This window comes from Lolium rigidum, chromosome 7 (assembly GCF_022539505.1).
Source record: "Lolium rigidum isolate FL_2022 chromosome 7, APGP_CSIRO_Lrig_0.1, whole genome shotgun sequence".
Lineage (NCBI taxonomy): Eukaryota > Viridiplantae > Streptophyta > Magnoliopsida > Poales > Poaceae > Lolium > Lolium rigidum.
Genome location: NC_061514.1, coordinates 31,379,742 through 31,401,906, shown reverse-complemented (window position 1 = coordinate 31,401,906; position 22,165 = coordinate 31,379,742). Strand labels below are relative to the sequence as shown.

General features: G+C 48.6%; 1 protein-coding gene and 1 pseudogene across 1 annotated transcript; both read left to right on the top strand.

Annotated features, from left to right (window-relative positions):
* The first annotated feature begins 854 nt into the window (after nt 1–854).
* LOC124676118 lies at nt 855–2,559 on the top strand (annotated as a pseudogene).
* Nucleotides 2,560–2,950: 391 nt separating this feature from the next.
* On the top strand, nt 2,951–14,563 carry LOC124674560 (chaperone protein dnaJ C76, chloroplastic-like). The gene is made up of 4 exons (XM_047210604.1): nt 2,951–3,205; nt 3,254–3,736; nt 13,503–13,680; nt 13,802–14,563. Exons 1-4 carry the CDS (start codon nt 3,105–3,107, stop codon nt 14,441–14,443), a joined length of 1,404 nt encoding a protein of 467 aa, XP_047066560.1. The 5' UTR covers nt 2,951–3,104; the 3' UTR covers nt 14,444–14,563.
* Nucleotides 14,564–22,165: the final 7,602 nt, after the last annotated feature.

Genomic DNA, 22,165 nt, shown 5'->3' with positions numbered 1-22,165 from the left:
GGATAACTGGACACATGGATAGATATAGCGCGTGCGCTCGCGTGAATATTCGCGACTTAAGACTTTGGACGCTTGGCGACGGCGCCAAACTCACTTTTTGCTCGTCTGACTATCAACATGTCACCTTTTGCTTTCGAGCTTCCAAGTCTGTATCTTCCATCTGTCTCCATTCTTAGAGAAATTGGGATGCAGGAAAGTCTTACAAACTCCTACGCAAAGGAGCTTCTTCTAGATATCCAAAAGGCATGTGGTTACCAGCGCACTGAACCCAAATGAACTCCGCGCAGTGATGGAAATCTTGGACTACATGTCTTCAGGAGTCAACCAGGCTATCTCAGATGGTTCAGAAGGGCTTTTTGATTCTGTAATACCGGATGATGGCTGCAGGCTTGTCTCGGCTACATCATGTGTGTATATTGACCCATATGGTTCTCATTTGTTGAGTAATATAAATACATCCAGGATAAGGTTTGCTCACCCGGATCTTCCTCGGAACATTTGCAAGGCCTTGGGCATAAAGAAACTCTCGGATGTCATTACAGAGGTACACTTCTCTAATGGGTTCTAAAACTTTGTTGCCGGTTAGATTATTGTGGAAGCAATTTTAATTGATTTTCTATTTCAAATTAACTTAAATTTTCCCTTGTCGGGAACTTGATGGAAAAGAAGCACTTCAGGTTCTGGACAGCATTGGCTCGGTTACCTTGGATATAATAAAAGCGAAGCTACTCGGTAAATCTTTGCATGATGCATTAAGGATTGTGATGATCGGTATAACCAATCATTTCCCTTCTTTTGAAGCCCTCAATATAGTGCAGATAGAAACTATACTTGAAGGATATATCACGAGAATCTGCAGCTTGTTAAACATGTCCATACTCGCTTTCTTATGCTTCCCAATCTTCAAGATGTTACAAGGACTGCTCAGCATCCTTCTATTCCAGAATGGTCAAGCAACGGAAAGCACCGAAGCATTTATTTTGCCAACAAATCCACGGGTCATATTCTAATTGCAGAGCCCCCAAGTTTTTTGACAATACATGACGTTGTTGGAATTGTCGTGAGCCATAGATTAGGGGCACCAGTAATCTTGCCTATTGCTTCGATATTTGCATGCCCGGATGGTTCGAGAGAAAGAAGTGCTTGAAATACTCCATCTAGGCACCGACATTGGAGTTTCGAAGCGCGAAGGAAGGTATCGCTGGTTCCCCGGGAGCAGAGTTATTATCACAAGATGCTCGTCGAGTACAGTTCCTTCCTTTAAGACCATTCTATAGCGGAGAAGTTGTGGCATGGAAGACAGGAAAAGAGGGGAAAAGCTTAGGTACGGTAGGGTCCCCGAAGATGTAAGGCCATCAGCCGGCCAAGCACTTTACAGGTTTCCGGTGGAGACAGCTCCCGGCGAGACTCGCATGCTACTCTCCGAGTCAGGTTTACTCGTTTAAGAGCGTTTCAATGGCTGACCTCTCTTACTGCACCTTTCCAACTCGGATGGTGGTAGAGTGGAAGAAGCTGGACCACCGGGCCGGTCGTCCATCGGTGGTAGAACCGAGGTCGCAGGCGATATGGTTAGTTTCCTTTGTTGTGCAGTCTCTACTCTTTGCAAGCTGAATTGTTGCCATAAAGTAGATTTACTGTTTACAGGCTGCTGGGCTTGAATACGGCAAAGTATCTTCCACTGAGCTGGTGCAGGCAGTCCACGATATGCTTTCAGCTGCGGGGGTAAGGATGGATGCCGAGAAGGAAACACTGCTACGAGACTACTCTTACCTTGCAAGACCAACTTAAAGAATCTCAAGTGGCTCTATTGATGGAGCAGGTTTGTTCACTTCAATATCTCTTGATGCATTTCTTATCGGTAGCGTCTGTCGAGTCATCTCTATAAGACACGGCCTTTGTTCTTGTGTACCATGTTTTTACGAGATTTTCACCAGGATTTTTATCACACAATATTTTCATTGGGATGTCATCTCACTGACCGGGAAATTCATCATTTCATAATGTGATAAATATAGTAGTACTCTAGGTAGAAAAACTTCACTGTTGCGCTGCATAGCATATTGTAAGCTGCCTAGCTGGCATTATAGAGTCACTCTTATGAATTCCAACTGAATGCACTTCTGCATATGCTTGCATATGACACTGAAAACTGTTTGAACTACCACTGTAGGAGAAAGCTGAGTCGGCAGTCAAAGAAGCTGATGTTGCCAAGTCTGCATGGTCATGCCGTGTCTGCCTGAATTCCGAGGTCAATATGACTCTAATACCATGCGGCCATGTCCTGTGTAATAGATGCTCGAGCTCGGTGTCACGGTGTCCATTTTGCCGGACACAAGTATCCAGAACGATGAAAATATTCAGGCCATGAAAATAGGTTAGGGACATCTGTTTGAAGTTACGGGTGTGTCATCATATCATACCAGGCATGATTGCCGTGCCATTTGCTTTCCATGATTTGCTAGGGTGGAAAACAATGGGCCTCTGTGTAAATATTATAACTCTAGCTCTTGTATAGCCACAGTGCATTTTAGTGCAGATTCGTTGCAAAGTCTCTTGTCACTCCAACTTGTCTAGCAATGCTCGGTTCCTGACATGATACGAACTAGTATATTGTTTAGTCTTTATGAGAGAAGATGCAAACCCCAAGCTGGCCTGGTTCATGGCCGTAGGCTTGTAGAAATACAGCTGCCATGATGGGATGACATATCAGGTATTCCTTCTTTTCAGGCTCGTTCTCTAGCCGCTGAAAGCGTTTGGTTTTTCCTTCCAAGTAGTACTGAACATCTCATTTTCTTGCTGACGAAATCATGGACATGGAGCTGTCACCTCCCGGGTTTATTTCTCATTCAGATTACAGGAAGTCGTCCTTTTTTTTCTGGATCCTAGCCACGGTGGCCCAAAATATCAGTAGCGCAGGCGGTGCTATCTACCTACGTGGGCAGAAGTAAAAGGCAGAGCAAAAAGTTCCAAAGCAGCAGCAAAAAAATCTCGCTCCACAACGTCGTGTACGCATCGCCTTGCTGAAGCTTCTCCCACCAGTCGAGACCGGGAGGCAGCGGCAAATCCAATCAAGCAAAGCAGAGCAGTGCATACCAGGAGCAGCCATGCCCGCGCTCCTCCTCAATACCGTCGTCTCCCTCGGCAACCCCAAGCCGTCCTTCGGCTCCAGGCCTTCGTCCCGCCACCACCACCGATGCCAGGCCGCGTCCACCAGCACCGGCGGTTCGTCGTCGTCATCGAGCTCTAGCGGCAGTGCGGGGCGTGGGTCGTCGTGGGCGACGGAGTACGACCTGTACTCGCTTCTCGGGGTGGAGCCGTCGTCGCCGCACTCGGAGATCAAGGCAGCGTACCGGGCGCTCCAGAAGCGGTGCCACCCGGACGTGGCCGGCACGGCGGGCGGCTCCCACGACATGGCGGTGGTGCTGAACGAGGTGTACGCGCTGCTGTCGGACCCGGCGCAGCGGCAGGCCTACGACCGGGAGCAGGCCAAGCGGTCCGAGTTCCAGGGGTACACGGGGCGCCCCCTCTACTCGTCGTGGCGCGGCGCGGAGGCCGAGAGCCGCGCCGTGTTCGTCGACGAGGTGGCCTGCGTGGGCTGCCTCAAGTGCGCGCTCCACGCCGGCCGCACCTTCGCCATCGAGTCCGTCCACGGCCGCGCCCGCGTCGTCGCGCAGTGGGCCGACCCCGAGGACCGCATCGCCGACGCCATCCAGACGTGCCCCGTCGACTGCATCTCGTATGCTTCCATTCGAGCCTTGCTATTTTTTACTTTCTGATGATTTATCAGTCTCCACTCCACCATGAATCCGTGGTTGATTTGATCTATCTGTGTTGATTAGGATGGTTGAGAGGTCGGACCTGGCGGCGCTGGAGTTCCTCATGTCCAAGCTGCCGCGGCGCAGAGTCGGGGTCTCGGATCGTTGGCCTGCTACATCGTGCACCTGAGCAGAGACGCGATCGATCCGTGCACGTGCAGTGCGTGGCCGGGGTAGGAAATGTGTCCGCAGCCAGCAGGTGCTCCGCGCAGCGCGCGTCGGCCATGTCCGTTAATTTCTTCCACCAAGGATCCCCCATCTGAGCTGGCGAAGCGAATCCATCGTTGGTTCATTTGCGCACGCGGGTCCATCCATGGATGACGTACGCACGCACGCGTCGATCTCCTCAAACACGCGCGCGCACCATGGAGGATGCCTCTCGCTCATTCACTATGGCTTCTTTTCTCTTTTTTCTTTTTTTTGCTAGCCCTTTTCTTGGGTACGTACGAGGTCTATTCATTTTCACCTACTCTTGAGACCTAGCTACAAAAACAAATCATCCCGTATATATAGCAAATTAAAGCAAAAAATTTCAAGGACTATTTTCCTCGATCGACACAAACAAAAAAAAACGTGCTTCACTATTTACTTTTCTATTTTGTAGCCGAATCTTGGAGATTTTATTCCCTACATTAATTATGTGCCTTTCCTTTTTTCATCTCGTCGCCACGTGTTATCTGGGTCCTTTTATATATGCTTCCTCCTGCTCTGGCCCAGCCGAGACACCGGAGGCGATTGCGGCGAGCGAGCGGTGCGTGTGACCTGCAAGTCGCGAGCTATCGCCCTGTGACGGCGAGGGCTGCATAGTTGTCGGAGGATTCATCCTCCACGCCGGTGAGTGGAATCAGCGCTAGGTGTATGCGCGGTGGCACTGGATGAGGGGAGAGCTCACGTGATATATGGCCCTTGAACTTTCTCACCTCAACGTCGTTCGCGCGGGCGGCAACACATCCTTGGAACCCTCCCCATGCATGTAGGAGACGATGCATGGCAGCATGAGAGGGCGTCATAGATCGAGTCACACATCCTCGAATGCGCGAGCCCGGTGCTCGAGGGAGGAAGGCGCGGTGTGGCTCGCCGGCAATGATGCCCCACTTTGCCGCAAGGTGCAAAATCCATCCCGGGGGGACCAGTTGACTAACCACGTTTTGGTGGCCAGTACGGGGCTTGGATGCGGTGGATCTAGAGCCGATTTAATTAGTGTGGGCGGCCCGAGTAGTTCGGAGACTTAGGCGGTCGGTCACATAATCGACGGGGGAATGTGTGATAGTAATGACCGATGCGGTTTGCTGCATTTCTACCCCTTAAAGGTCGCGGTGGGGAAGATATATGGGCACATGCACGTACGTGAAGTCGACGGGCTCTAGGTCACTAGGTAGCTCGTACTGTACTCTTTCCCTCACAAAGTGCTACGAAAACTAGCATATGTCGGTTTGATTGGATGGATAAAAAAGCAAACACTCGTGTGCATGCAGGTCCATCGATCGGACAAGTTGATGCACTCAACTTTACTGCAGGTCCGTTTCAGCGTGTATGCACTACGACGCTAATTACTAGCCGTGTTTCGTCGTCATCGTCAAAAGAAAAGAAAAGAAAAACTTCTCGAGTCAATAATCCGATCCGGCCCACCTTCTCGAGTCCAAACTTCCCCTCCGCGCGGATGGATGGGCTCTGGCTCATTCGCGATGGCTTCTTTTCTCTTTTTCTTTTTTTGCTATTCGGTAGCCATTTTCTTGCGTACGTCGTTTGATTTTCAAACTTGCTTAATTAGCTCTCTCGCCACTAACACAGCTCTCACGTACTACTATACTAACCTACCTACAAACAACAAATCGTCCCGTAACTCCCGTATATATATATATATATATATATATATATATATATATATAGCTAATTCAAGCAAAAGTCTTAAGAATTTTTTCTTCTTCGACATAAATAAAAGAAACCTACACTTTATTGGTTAATAAGCTAACTACTACGACTCCTCCATAAAAAAAAAGCTGCGAGTTTATCTAAATTTAAAAGATATATCTAAATCTAAACAAATTTCCAACACCTTTTTACGGACGGATGGATTACTAAGCTTAGATAGAGGTCCAAATGAATCAATGAATCAATCAATAATCCGGCCGACCATCTCTTTACACAGAACGCTAGCTCGGCTCCATTCTGATGCTGCTTCGCATGGTCCAGCTCCTTCCAAAACTAAACCAAACTTCCTCTGGAAAAAAAGAGCTCAACTAAAAGAAAGGAAAACAAAAAAGACCACCCAGACCCAGCTCGGTCCATGTTCAAGCTTGCTGGACTGCATAGTGGAGACGATGGTGGTCGCGATCTATTGCTTTGTGACGGCGAGGGCTGCATAGTTGTCGGAGGATTCTACATCCACGCCGGTGGGTGGGAGCGCTGGGTGAATGCGCAGTGGCACGAAAGGGGAGCTCGCGTGCTTGCTCATGAGCTTCTTGCCTCAACGTCGTTCGCTCGGGCGGCAACACGTCTAGGAAACCCCGTCCATGCATGTAGGAGACATCGCATGGCAGCAGGAGAGGGCGTCGTAGAGGCACACGACCTCGAATGCGCGAGCCCGGTGCTCTGTGGAGGAAGGCGCGGCGTGGATGCCGGTGATGATGCCTCACTGCGGATCGCCGACGATGATGCCCCGCTTCGCGGCTAGGCGGAAAATCCATCCCAATGCGACCACTTAACCAACCACATTTTGCTGGCCAGTATGGGGCTTGTACGTGGCGGATCTAGAGCCGATTTAGTGGGGGCGGCCCAAGTTATCCGCAGACGGAGGCGGTGGGTGACAGACTCGTCGGGGGAGAGTGTGACAGAAATGGCCGATGTGGTTTCATTTCTCCCTTAGCTTGGAAACCGTAGATATAGAGGGGGGGGGGGGTTATACATGAGCACATGCACGTACGTGAAGTTGACGGGCTCTAGGTCACGCGTACCTAGCTAGGTAGCTCGTTCTGTACCCTTTCCCGCCCAAAGTAGGAATCCGTCAGCTGAGCTGGCCGTCTCCAAGAGTCCAAGTAGCAGCCCATCCTCCAATATATTTTTTTGTAATGGAGAATGAAACCAGGACACCTTATGACCATGTATACAAAAGATAAATCCTAGAATCAATCTCTCTCCGTTCCCACACATAGAATACACACGCTACACAAAAACACACGATTTTGAGTGGATCATTGCCAAGCATGAACATGATCGCCGACAACAACTCATATCATATATATCGCTATGAATTGAAGAAGAAAGATGCCCAAGGGGAGGAGGCTGCCGCTGCCACGGACCTGGTTTCCGTGTCTGGACAAGCTTGAGGATGGAGATGTACACAGAGAACATCCCTAGCAACTCGCTTGCCATTGGTGCGCCCCTGAAGTGACCAGGGAGGCGCCATCATGTCACTTCCAGGTATCATCTACGGTGGTGCGGGGTTGGAAAGAGATGGACACCGCCTAGGATAGGCGGGTTCCTTATTTGATTCCTCAACACTTCGTATGTGTTCCTAGGCGGGTTCCTTACTTGATTGCTCAACACTTCCTACTTATTTGCTATTATACAAACTATGATGATTTTTCTCTTAGAGCATCTCGAGTCGCATTCCTCAAAAGGTGCCTGATTGATCGAATGGGGGAAGCTGCCGCCTCGTGCCGCATTTGGGGCGCGTCCGTTCCCAGTCGCGTCCCCTAAAACCAACCCCAAACATAAATTCAAATAGTTCACATTCAAAAGCAGGTGTTCCCACCGAAATCATCGCAATCAAAGTAGTCGCGGTCAAAGTACTGGACGCAATCATATTACAGAGCGGGGTACGAACTGAACATTATTTAGAAGAAGAAGTTCGGCGACGACGACGGCACATCCTGAGTCGATGTTGTCACGTCGAGCACGACGACCTCATTGTGGTCTGGATGCTCCGTAGGCGACACCTATGCCGATGTCTTGCCGACGCAGGTGTACTGGTCGACGTGGACGCGCCTGCTATTGTACTGGTCGATGCAGTGGCCGACGATGTCGCTGACGCTCCTCCCCTGGTATGTACGCGCTCGTCGAACAACTCAATGGGCTCTCGGCAATCGCAGTGGCACACGCGGCCAGTGCGGCCTTCTGCTGCGCAAGCGATGGTGCTGTCTTCCTCGCTTGCTCCACCACCCGCCGGTCCCTCCGCTCCACCGTCGACAACCGGTGCCGCGGGCAGTCTTTCCTGCCAACGTTCCTTGGTCCACGACTCCGGCTTCACTTTCTGTGTCGGCGCCTTCCGCGGCTTCGCGAAGGGCGCCTTCGGCCCCTTCTTTGCTGCCTCCTTGCCTGGTGGCTTGGTGTCCTTGGCCAGTTTTTTGGGGATTGCCGACGCCATGGCTATGATTGGTGACGGCTGTCTGGCTGGGAGAGAGTAGCGGCGGCGGGAAGGAGAAATGAATCAGCGGGAGAGGGACAAATATGAATCTTTTGGCTGGGGAGAGAAATGTGTGGCTGGCGGTGAGAAGTGGCTGGAGGGTGTGATGTGGCGGGAGACTAATTAAATTTCCTTCATGTGTCAATGATGCGTCAGACCCGTCACTCCCCGCCTCGTTTTTTGCTCTATCTGGCGCGCCCGCAGCGTCCCCTGTGAAGCGGGGATGGCCTCGGGGCGCCGGACACCGTATTGGACCGCGTCGGGCGGAAAGGCCCTTTGGGGTGCGCGACTGGGGCCAGTTATATGTCCGGCGCACCTCAAAATCTTCAGGGGACGCTTTGGGGGACACGACTGGAGATGCTCTTACTATTTTTGGTTGTCTCAAGATTTCATAGTTCAATCAAGTTGAGTTCGGTGGCATTGGAAGGGCTCTTGGAAATTTAGGTTTTTCTAGACTTGTACTTTTAGATATCCAACGCTTATGTTTAGGGTTTAGGTGTCCACCATTTTATGTGTCACGAAATGATAGATACTACCTGTTATTTTATGTGTCATCTCATCGTTGTGTCGACGTGCTAGGGCGCCCGCCCAGCGTAGGCGAATATGGCTAGTTCTAAGTAGTACACTCTTAAAATGAAATTTGAACTGGAAAAGCAGCTTTTGCAACATGTTACAAAAATGGTCTTTTAGCACAATACAATAAGCATGCAAGTCCCGCAGGAAAGCAATACAAGTTTTGATCATAAGTTGTGAGTTGCAACATGTAGTGGAGATGGAAATGTAGACCATCATGTGGTGTCCGAGAGATGCGAACAAAGGTTGTAAATCAAATATGTTGAACCGTGAATGCGTCGCCGACGACAAAGACATATCATGTAGAGTTGCCAGGCACCGCTTTTAGCATGGTGGAAATGTTCTAGATGCAAAAAAAAAAAAGGTTATAAAAAGGTGAGTGTGTGTATGGATACATGAGGGTGTTGGCTGATTTCTACGTGTATGGTGCATGGTTTCATGACCCCGAGATCGATGTGACCTCATGGTGTATGTATAGGCAACATGCACAAAACACACATGAGACTTTTGAGAGAATGGATCAGAAACCGAAATGGAGGATGGATATATTATGTCTACCCATCCGCATTTTGACTCTTTGTTGAGGCATATGTAAGTAGACTAGCTTCTTGTTTAGTGGAAGTGTAAAGCAGAGCTAGCAAAAGAGAAACGCCCACACATGTCCATCGATTACATGCATGAGCCATTAATGCCCATCTGGAATCTTTATATGGGCCTTGTGTTAGAATGGGCTAGATTCAAGTTACTTATTTTCAGTGGAACATGTCCGGACTGGTTGGCAAGATTTTAGTCCCACCTCGCTAACTTAGAATGGTTTAAACCACCTTATAAGGGGAGGTCTCTTCCTACCCCTAGATGACTTGGATAACTGGACACATGGATAGATATAGCGCGTGCGCTCGCGTGAATATTCGCGACTTAAGACTTTGGACGCTTGGCGACGGCGCCAAACTCACTTTTTGCTCGTCCGACTATCAACATGTCACCTTTTGCTTTCGAGCTTCCAAGTCTCGTATCTTCCATCTCGTCTCCATTCTTAGAGAAATTGGGATGCAGGAAAGTCTTACAAACTCCTACGCAAAGGAGCTTCTTCTAGATATCCAAAAGGCATGTGGTTACCAGCGCCTGAACCCAAATGAACTCCGCGCAGTGATGGAAATCTTGGACTACATGTCTTCGGGAGTCAACCAGGCTATCTCGGATGGTTCGGAAGGGCTTTTTGATTCTGTAATACCGGATGATGGCTGCAGGCTTGTCTCGGCTACATCATGTGTGTATATTGACCCATATGGTTCTCATTTGCTTGAGTAATATAAATACATCCAGGATAAGGTTTGCTCACCCGGATCTTCCTCGGAACATTTGCAAGGCCTTGGGCATAAAGAAACTCTCGGATGTCATTACGGAGGTACACTTCTCTAATGGGTTCTAAAACTTTGTTGCCAGTTAGATTATTGTGGAAGCAATTTTAATTGATTTTCTATTTCAAATTAACTTAAATTTTCCCTTGTCGGGAACTTGATGGAAAAGAAGCACTTCAGGTTCTGGACAGCATTGGCTCAGCTTACCTTGGATATAATAAAAGCGAAGCTACTCAGTAAATCTTTGCATGATGCATTAAGGATTGTGATGATCGGTATAACCAATCATTTCCCTTCTTTTGAAGCCCTCAATATAGTGCAGATAGAAACTATACTCGAAGGATATATCACAGAATCTGCAGCTTGTTAAACATGTCCATACTCGCTTTCTTATGCTTCCCAATCTTCAAGATGTTACAAGGACTGCTCAGCATCCTTCTATTCCGGAATGGTCAAGCAACGGAAAGCACCGAAGCATTTATTTTGCCAACAAATCCACGGGTCATATTCTAATTGCAGAGCCCCCAAGTTTTTTGACAATACATGACGTTGTTGGAATTGTCGTGAGCCATAGATTAGGGGCACCAGTAATCTTGCCTATTGCTTCGATATTTGCATGCCCGGATGGTTCGGAGAAAGAAGTGCTTGAAATACTCCATCTAGGCACCGACATTGGAGTTTCGAAGCGCGAAGGAAGGTATGCTCTGGTTCCCCGGGAGCAGAGTTATTATCACAAGATGCTCGTCGTGTACAGTTCCTTCCTTTAAGACCATTCTATAGCGGAGAAGTTGTGGCATGGAAGACAGGAAAAGAGGGGGAAAAGCTTAGGTACGGTAGGGTCCCCGAAGATGTAAGGCCATCAGCCGGCCAAGCACTTTACAGGTTTCCGATGGAGACAGCTCCCGGCGAGACTCGCATGCTACTCTCCGATCAGGTTTACTCGTTTAAGAGCGTTTCAATGGCTGACCTCTCTTCCGCACCTTTCCAACTCGGATGGTGGTAGAGTGGAAGAAGCTGGACCACCGGGCCGGTCGTCCATCGCTGGTAGAACCGAGGTCGCAGGCGATATGGTTAGTTTCCTTTGTTGTGCAGTCTCTACTCTTTGCAAGCTGAATTGTTGCCATAAAGTAGATTTACGTTTACAGAGCTGCTCGGGCTTGAATACGGCAAAGTATCTTCCACCGAGCTGGTGCGAGCAGTCCACGATATGCTTTCAGCTGCAGGGGTAAGGATGGATGCCGAGAAGGAAACACTCGCTACAGACTACTCTTACCTTGCAAGACCAACTTAAAGAATCTCAAGTGGCTCTATTGATGGAGCAGGTTTGTTCACTTCAATATCTCTTGATGCATTTCTTACTCGGTAGCGTCTCGTCAGTCATCTCTATAAGACACGGCCTTTGTTCTTGTGTACCATGTTTTTACGAGATTTTCACCAGGATTTTTATCACACAATATTTTCATTGGGATGTCATCTCACCGACCGGGAAATTCATCATTTCATAATGTGATAAATATAGTAGTACTCTAGGTAGAAAAACTTCACTGTTGCGCTGCATAGCATATTGTAAGCTGCCTAGCTGGCATTATAGAGTCACTCTTATGAATTCCAACTGAATGCACTTCTGCATATGCTTGCATATGACACTGAAAACTGTTTGAACTACCACTGTAGGAGAAAGCTGAGTCGGCAGTCAAAGAAGCTGATGTTGCCAAGTCTGCATGGTCATGCCGTGTCTGCCTGAATTCCGAGGTCAATATGACTCTAATACCATGCGGCCATGTCCTGTGTAATAGATGCTCGAGCTCGGTGTCACGGTGTCCATTTTGCCGGACACAAGTATCCAGAACGATGAAAATATTCAGGCCATGAAAATAGGTTAGGGACATCTGTTTGAAGTTACGGGTGTGTCATCATATCATACCAGGCATGATTGCCGTGCCATTTGCTTTCCATGATTTGCTAGGGTGGAAAACAATGGGCCTCTGTGTAAATATTATAACTCTAGCTCTTGTATAGCCACAGTGCATTTTAGTGCAGATTCGTTGCAAAGTCTCTTGTCACTCCAACTTGTCTAGCAATGCTCGGTTCCTGACATGATACGAACTAGTATATTGTTTAGTCTTTATGAGAGAAGATGCAAACCCCAAGCTGGCCTGGTTCATGGCCGTAGGCTTGTAGAAATACAGCTGCCATGATGGGATGACATATCAGGTATTCCTTCTTTTCAGGCTCGTTCTCTAGCCGCTGAAAGCGTTTGGTTTTTCCTTCCAAGTAGTACTGAACATCTCATTTTCTTGCTGACGAAATCATGGACATGGAGCTGTCACCTCCCGGGTTTATTTCTCATTCAGATTACAGGAAGTCGTCCTTTTTTTTCTGGATCCTAGCCACGGTGGCCCAAAATATCAGTAGCGCAGGCGGTGCTATCTACCTACGTGGGCAGAAGTAAAAGGCAGAGCAAAAAGTTCCAAAGCAGCAGCAAAAAATCTCGCTCCACAACGTCGTGTACGCATCGCCTTGCTGAAGCTTCTCCCACCAGTCGAGACCGGGAGGCAGCGGCAAATCCAATCAAGCAAAGCAGAGCAGTGCATACCAGGAGCAGCCATGCCCGCGCTCCTCCTCAATACCGTCGTCTCCCTCGGCAACCCCAAGCCGTCCTTCGGCTCCAGGTCTTCGTCCCGCCACCACCACCGATGCCAGGCTGCGTCCACCAGCACCGGCGGGTCGTCGTCGTCGTCATCGAGCTCTAGCGGCGGTGCGGGGCGCGGGTCGTCGTGGGCGACGGAGTACGACCTGTACTCGCTGCTGGGGGTGGAGCCGTCGTCGCCGCACTCGGAGATCAAGGCAGCGTACCGGGCGCTCCAGAAGCGGTGCCACCCGGACGTGGCCGGCACGGCGGGCGGCTCCCACGACATGGCGGTGGTGCTGAACGAGGTGTACGCGCTGCTGTCGGACCCGGCGCAGCGGCAGGCCTACGACCGGGAGCAGGCCAAGCGGTCCGAGTTCCAGGGGTACACGGGGCGCCCCTCTACTCGTCGTGGCGCGGCGCGGAGGCCGAGAGCCGCGCCGTGTTCGTCGACGAGGTGGCCTGCGTGGGCTGCCTCAAGTGCGCGCTCCACGCCGGCCGCACCTTCGCCATCGAGTCTGTCCACGGCCGCGCCCGCGTCGTCGCGCAGTGGGCCGACCCCGAGGACCGCATCGCCGACGCCATCCAGACATGCCCCGTCGACTGCATCTCGTATGTTTCCATTCGATTCGAGCCACTTTCTGATTATGTTTTCGCTGTCTCCACCATGGATCCGTGGTTGATTTGATCTCTCTGCCTATGTTGTGTTTGTCGGTCAGGATGGTTGAGAGGTCGGACCTGGCGGCGCTGGAGTTTCTCATGTCCAAGCTGCCGCGGCGCAGAGTCCGGGTCTCCGAGGCCAACGCGGCGGGGTCGCCGGACATCTTCGCCGAGGTCAGAAAGTTCAAGGCGAGGTTCCAGGAGATGGAGCAAAGGTCCACCACGAGGCAATCCGAGGTACTGATTTCAACCCAATTCTAGCTGCCTCGTCTCGCGCCTGATCGACTACTGACAAAGTGACAAGTGCCACTGCTCTGCACACGTTCAGCTGAGCTAATTTCGTCGATGGTGCGTGCAGGAGTCAGAGGTAGCGCGGCAGTCGAGGACATCGGCGGTCCAGACCATCATGTCCCTGTCCAACTGGTGGTACTGGCGGCCCTTCAGAGCTCCGGCCGGCGCCGCCGCCGCAGCCGTCCCTGCTCCTCTCCGCCTGTTGCCCCCACCACGGTCGCCCCCGCCTTCTTCAGCCGCCGCCGACGACCCCGTGACTGAGAGGCTCAAGGAGGCAGCCGCCCGGCGCAAAGCGGAAGGCACGACGGCGTCGGCGGTGCACGCCCGCCGCCGGGTCGAGTACTGGACCCCGCAGCTGAACCTGCCGTCTTCAGCCTCGTTCCCGTCGCCGGATGCACAGACCGCCGCGCCGTCGAAGAGCCGCCCGCGTAGACCAGCCAGCGGCGAGAGGGCGCCCACGAGGCGTGCAAGGATCGACCTGACGGCACCGCTGCTGATGGGGATCGTTGCCGCGGGGATTGTCGGGTACAACAGGGAGGACATGGCCGGAGGCTTGATCGAGGACCACATCGGCGGCGTGGCTGCTGTGGAAGTGGTCAACAGCTTCGAGCTCCGGGTCGTCTTGGCCGGCGTGACCTGGTTCGTCATCGGGGCCGCCGTCGCCGGCTTTGTTCAGGTTCTTGTAAGAAGAAACGAGTTCAGAGAATGAATGTGCGTGCAACACACAGAGGATAGAGCAAATGTGTAAACTTAGTAACTACGCATAGGAAGGATTTGTCCACTGAAACAAACGGAATGTATATACAGTAGTAATGTTCAGATCATGTCACATACTGGCATTAAGTTCTTTTATTCACAACACATAAAGCAGAATAAGCAGCGAGGCCACTGCAACACATATTTACAGTAGTAATATTCAGATCATGACTCGTTCTTTTAAAAATTCAAAAAAATACCATTTAAGTACAATAAAATAAAATAAATTTTTTTTTGCATGTGCATATTATCTTGATTCTTACCCGTGCCAACAATCAGTTCTTCTGCTAGGGCTTGATTACTGAACCTGCAAAATCCCTCGAATTGGATCTGACTAAATCTGGGTATTGTGGACATTCCCTCGTTTCCATTCCGGAGCATCTTAATCTTAAGTTTCCTGTTTATCAAAGAAAAATTTCATTATCAGCTCATTCTTCATCAATCCCTACGGATCGATCTAGCCATCATGGAATCTATATTCTGTTTACTGAATCACATGAAATTCTAGGGAACTCCACATACGTATTTCATATATGTATTTCATACATATGAATAAAGACCATTTTTACGAAAGTTCGAGTTTGCCAGGGGAAGTAAAAGTACGACCATATGAGGCCTACAAAAAATGAGAAATTTGAAAATTGTATTTCTTTTAGCGGTACAAATCCAATCATTATAGTGTCATTCGCTCATTTTTTCATTTTATGTATGTTTCATACAATCGTATTTTTTTTTTTGAGTTGGCACGAGTAAGTATCAAGATAATATGTACATGAAAAAAAATTCAATTATTTTAAAACTTTTAAATGGCATTTTTTCAAATTTGGAATAAACGGATGCGTTTACACCCATGTTCCACTAGGTATTTCCGGAGGCCACCGACCATAGGGAAACACCACGGAGCAGAAAAGGTGGAATAAGGGATTTCACACCATCTACTCATTCGTGGGATCTTTTTTGAAGGTAAACGACATGCTTTGTCGAATTATAATTGAACCCACAAAAACCCAGGAAACACACCGGACCACAAAAACCCGGTAGACAGTCAAGCAAACATCCAAATTTATAATCTAGAAGTTTCTATACATTTTCTTACATAAGGGTACACTCAAAATATACATATTAAGATATTTAGTAGGACATATCCAGTAGCTATATCTAGCACACAGTATTAGATATATTTATATAAAAATAATGTAGATGCAAAAAATCAAGGATGGTATAATTTAATTCAGAAATTAACAAACTTTTCATACAAAATACATATATAGCCCAGTATAAGTAGAATTATTAATGTACATTGCAACGGAAAAACAATGCAATTAAGTTAAAAGTAATTCTACAAAATTGGATATATCTAGACATATTTTAGTATGTAGATACATTCATTTTTTGTTAATTAGTTTGATCAGGAGGAACTAATATTTATATTTAATTAAGTATGGTAACTATATAATGAGATAGGTAAATTATTAAGACTCTAATACTACAATAAGTTATAGAAAAGTATAAAAAATTAATGTAAATTATATTTATTGAACATGTCCTGGGTCCAAATTTAATATGGACCGGCCTTGCTGACCCTATCAGCGAGGAAGTAGAGTTGCAAGGCTGCCACAACATGGACTTGCCGGACATGATTAGTCATGTTGTTTACATAAAAAATAATGTAGATGCAAAAAAGCAATGATGCTACAATTTAATTTGCCAATTTCTGTACAACTAAAATTAACAAACTTTTCATACAAAATACATATATTTAGCCTAGTGCAAGTAGAATAATTAATGTACACTGCAACGAAAAAACAAGGCAATTAAGTTCAAACTAATTGTGCAAAAATGAATATATCTTTGGTAATTAGTTTTATCTCGAGGGAGTAATATTTATATTTAATTAAGTATGGTAACTATATAATGAGTTAGGTAGATTATTAAGACTGTAATACTAAAATAACTTATAGAAACATACACAAAATAATGTAAATTATATTTATTAAGCACGTCCTGGGTCCAAATTTAATATGGATCAGCCCTGCTGACCCTATCAGCGAGGAATTAGAGTTGCAAGATGGTGATGTCGAGAGTAGAGCCTTGGCTCGCACGGTGGAGGTGTGGGACACATAGCTCACTCACAACAAGTCTGTGTGATGGTGCCGACCACGTGCGGAGGCGCATGGACTTGCCGGACACGACTAGTGTGTCGTTTACATGGTCGTGAGCAACTTGCCCACTAATCTCACAATGCCTCGCTTAGAGCATATCCACCGACACGTTTTAAATAGGCATCGGCAGGTGCGTCGACAGCTGTATGGGGCACACCGACACGAGGTTTTTAGTTTAGAGAATGCCATTCCACACCCTCAGCCCCCAAATTATGTTTTTTGTTTCGTTTTTTGCACCAAATTATAACATTTTTCATAGTTTCATGCCTTGCATGCTTATGAAATAGCTACTTAAATTACACCTTGTGGGCGGTGTCCGCCGTGGGAGACGGTAATGCGGCGGTAGGTTCGGCAACCCGACAGTGCGAGATGCGGAGGTGTCGACGTTGGCTATGGTGACAGTTTCTGGATGGGTGAGCAAAGGTCATGCATGGGAGAGGAGGCGGCAATGGTGGTGATGGAAGTTCTAAGAGGTGGGAGGCGGAGCGGGAGGGGGCAGAGCGGGTGGAGAATGGGCGGTTGCCAAAAGGGTCCCGCGGGGTAAAATCCTACGTGGACGTTGGTGCCGGCGACCCCAACTCGGTATTGCCGGGAAACATAGCCAGAAAAGTATCTTGATAACCCCCAAGTGCAGAGCATCACCGTAGTACAATTTGATAAGTATTTGAGTGTCGAACCCACGAGAAGCGGAATGTAAACTAACTATTCTCTAAAGCCCGTATAACCCACTTATATGGCCTTTTATGCAAAGCTAAGAACTATAATGTATGTTTGTGTATGTGTGTGAAGGGGTTTCTACTATTACACTAAAAGTGCTGGAAATAAAATGCAATGAGGAAAACTAATGCAAGATAAGTAAAATGATATGAAGTGGAGTAAGAGAAAGTAAAGGGGAGTAACTCAAGGGAGCAAGTGTCTTGGCAAATTGATGTTTCATTTATGTGGTTATCACAATTAGTGAAACTCATCATAGTCTTTTTGGTGTTTCTTCAAGAAAGGAGCCATAGATAGGTGTATCCATAAATATGAGCAAATGCTAGGCTTCTATTATTGCTTGCATTGCTAGTTTATTTTTAGTACCTTTTTATAAAAATAAAACTAGAAAATTAACTTCAAAAATAGAAAATACCAAAAATACTCTTGTTATGAGCACAAGTATAAATATCAATAATACCTTACTTATGTACTTGAATGTTGTTGAGATTACCAAGAAACAAAGCAAATTAGAAGAAGGGATGAGATTATAATGTTGCATGAGAATTCTAAATTCTCAATGGGTGGGCAAAGGTCAGGCATGGTAGAGGAGGTAGCAACGGTGGCAATGGTAATTCTGAGGGGTGGGAGGCGGAGCGGGAGGGGGCGAAGCGGGTGGAGAATGGGTGGGTTTGGCTGCCAAGAGGGTCCCACGGGTAAAAATCCTATGTGGACGGTGGTGGCCGACATGAGGTTGCCGATAAGCTGGTTATTTTTGGAGCAACCCGGTGTAAGCCCAAAAATGAGACCGTCTCCAAATCGTTATTGGAATCTCCATGGGGCTCGCCGGTGACGATGCTCTTACCTAGCTAATGACTGGGATGACTAACTCATGCATGCACTACCTAATTAACTAGGTAGATAACCATGGACTTGTTCAGCAACTTCCTCGTGGTCACGCCGCATCTCACGATAAGACGACATCTCGCCTTGTACACAAGCCACATCGCTCAGCACTTCGGCATCTCACCAACACGGTCTTCAACTGAAACTTTGTCGGCTTCGTACGTCACCTACACACACCTACACAGTTCAACCATATTAGAGCATGTCTAACAGACCCCTTATTTCTCTGCCCCGTATAACGCGAGTTTTTCGCCCCGTATCTCAAAAGTGTGTCTTGCTGAACCATTCCGTCTAGCAGACCCCGTATTTCGCCCTGTATTTTTAAAAATTAAAACCCCGGGAAAATTAAACCATAGTTCATCTTCATTGATCATACACTGGATCATACATATACATAGCGATCTACTGCGATCCTAGCTACTCGAGGATGATGAATGGCACGAAAGGCCCCCAGGCGGCAGCCTCCTCCTTCGCCCTGGCGGCAGCCTCCTTCGCCTGGAATTCCGCCACGGCGGCGATGGACGCCGCCTGTTCGTCTGCCTCCGCCCGCGCCTTCTCGGCGGCCTCCGCCTCGGATTCGGCCACCGCCTGCAAGTATGCCGCGTCCTCCTCTGCCTCCTCCGCTTCCTCCTCGCCGGCCTCCGCTTCCTCCTCGCCTCCGCCTCCTCCGACGCTGGTGCTGCCAATGCGCGCCGCCCATGCCGCCTTCGCCGCGCGCTCACGCTCCCACTCAGCGCGCCACTTCTCGAAGGCGGCGCCGCTCATCGGCTTGAGCGGCGGATCTTGGCGGTACCACCGCCCACCGGCGGCGAACTCCCGGAGCGAGTTCGGCATGTAATACGCGCCGCCGTACTTGCAGGCCGCACGGCGGCTCCCCGCGGCGGAGCGCTTGCATTTCAAGCGCCACGCGTCCTCCACGGTGTCCGGCGAGCGGGATCGCTTCGATCCGCTCGCCGGCGAGGCGCTACTATGGCGGCGGGAGTCCATGCAGGTGGCGGCGGGTGGAATGCGGCGCGGGGGAGCGACTAATTGCTCGCCGGAGCGGGAGGAGGAGGCGGCGGCGCACGGCGGAGCTAGGGTTACGAGTGAGGGGTTAACCCCTCACTCGCACCTGCGCCCACTATAAGTACGGGGCGATGGGGCCGATTTCCTGGGCCCCGTATTCCGCCGAAACGGGCCGGCCCGAATACGGGGCCTGCTAGACGCCCAAAATCGCGCCGGCCCCGTATCCCGCCGGAATTTTACGGGGTGGGCGGGTTATACGGGGCCTGTTAGACATGCTCTTAGAGCATTTCCACTGGCACGTCTTATAGTCGCCACATATCAATTTAGGGGTCGACGATATTTTTGGGCTCACAACGGCAAGTCGCACCGGTACGCGAGCCAAATAAAATCACCGGCAACCCCTGATGCATGTAGAATGCATACATGAATTTTATAGTTTATTGACACATATTTCCACATATTTGCATCTTATATAAAGTTATTGATGAGGACATCCCTACTACACTACTACCTCTGTCATTGCAAGATGAAGACGATGCTGCTGTGAAGTTCAAGTCAATTGAAGTCAGGATTGACCAATGACACGAGCTCGTGCGAAGCTACTTAAACAACATGTGAATTTGTTCCTAAGTGATACTTTGATCGATGAGAACTTTGTACTGCCTAAGTCCTATTACTTATGTATGATCAGGTATGAAGAGAGAGCAAGCATTGCACGAGAAGGAGAGGAGCAGCTGGACAAGAAGCTGGACGTGAAGCTGGACATGGAGCTGGCCATGAAGCTATACAAGAAGACATCCCATGGAAGCGCGAGGGAGGGGAGGGAGGCATGCGCGAGGGTAGAAGAAGAAGAAGTCCAGGCCGGCGCCAGGCCCGGTCAGACCGACCGCCACGCTGGCGCACCCGGTCCCAGGCCCGGTCCAACCGGGCACCAGACCGGCCCAGCCCGGCGCCGACCGGACGCCATGCTTGTGCCAGTCGGGCAACATCCAGTAAGCCTGGACGCCTAGCCCGGTTCCCACCTGGCGTCAGACCCGGTTGAAACCGGATGGCCCGGTCCCAGGCCCGGTCGACCGGCCGTATGACCGGCCGACTCCGAGTCTGTCTCGACTAGATCCGATCTGGGTCGGTTTTCTATGTATCTTTTCGACCTGAGGTCGTCCTGAACGCTTATATAACTGCCCAGGATGCCCCCAAATTAGGTTTAGACCACGTTTAAGATAAACCCTAGTTCATAGTTCATTGCTTTGCAACTTTATCGAATTCCTACACCATATTGCATTGATTTGGTGTATACCCTGAAAGTCTTGTGTGATTTGCTGTTCCATTGGGAATTAGACGGTTGCAACTTACCGCTTCGTGGTCGATGGCTACGTGCGCAAGTGTGTGGAGTTGTGAATATCTTGCAGGGTTGAGAGCTGTTGCATTGGTGACAGGGACCAATCGAGAGATCTCGTTGCGTCATACAAGTTATCATCCACTTCATCATCAAGGTATCTCCGCTGTGTTCATCCTGTGATCATCATCACCACCGTGCTTACTGAGAAGATCGGGGATTTTCTAAACAATCCCCTCTCCTCCGGTTCTAACTCTGTCTGACAGAAAACACCTTCTATTAATATATTTGACTAACAAACACCTTCTGTCAGGGGCTACGCTTTGAAAATTTTGAGACGAATAAAATGAGCTAAAGTGGAACACCGGGAGGTCAACGGGATGGGAGTAAAGCCAAGTGGCGTCCCCCCACCTAGGGGCGCACCACCTATGCTCTTTTTCACCTTGTTCATACGATTCCTCTCAATCTTTCGCGATCCGACTTGTTTTGACCTAAAACCCCTATATATACGACTCCCCAGGGTTTCGTCGAGGCTACGGTGGCGGATATAAAAAACACATAATCAAAGAGTTAGCAGACCGCCGCCGGTGGAAATCAGAGGGCATCAGCATCTTCATCAACTTCATCAACATCCACATCACCATCTTCATCTACCTCTTGCAATCTCTTGGCAAACATGATGTGTGAGGCTCTATCGTTTTCCCATGATGTATTGTACATCTATGTCTTTGTTTGAGTAGTGACTTGTTCTTGGAAATTGTGAGATAGTTTGTGATGGTTGCATATAAGTATTTGTTGTCTTCTATGATGATCTCTTATACTGATATATGAGTGCACACATATATTGGGTAATGCATGAGGTTTTGCATGATGATATGAAGAGGGACAACTGGAGCTTGACAGAAACCATGTCCCAATTCTTAGATTCATGTTGTATTAATTCATGGTTAATCAACAGGAGGTATAACTGTGGGGACATTTAAACTTAAAGCGGTGGTTGGACTTTATGTCTTAATAATTCCCTTGTTGGTTCTTCATTGGTATTGGGATCAATCACTAGGGGTGTATTTTCTCATATTTATGGCTACACCTATCTATAGCTCCTCTCTAGAAGAAACACTAAAAAGACTATAATAAGCTTCACTAATTGTGACAACCAGACAAATAAAATAGCAATTTTTCAATGCACTTACTCCCTTGAGTTATTCCCCTTTACTTTCTGTTACTCCACTTGATATCATTTTACTTATCTTGCATTAGCTTTACTCATTACATTTTATTTTCAGCACTTATAGTGTAATAGTAGAACCCTCTTCACACACATACACAAACACACGTTATAGTTCCTAGCTTTGCATAGAATGCCATATAAGTGGGTTATAGGGCTTTAGAGAATAGTTAGTTTACTTTCAGCTCCTCGTGGGTTCGACACTGAAATAGTTATCCAATTGTAGTGATCCCCTGCACATGGGGGTTATCAGCCCCGTGTCGGCCCCTACGCGGAAGGGCTGAGTTGGGGGCACCGGCAGTCACGTCCATGTAGGTTTCACCTCGTGGGACCCCCATGGCAGCC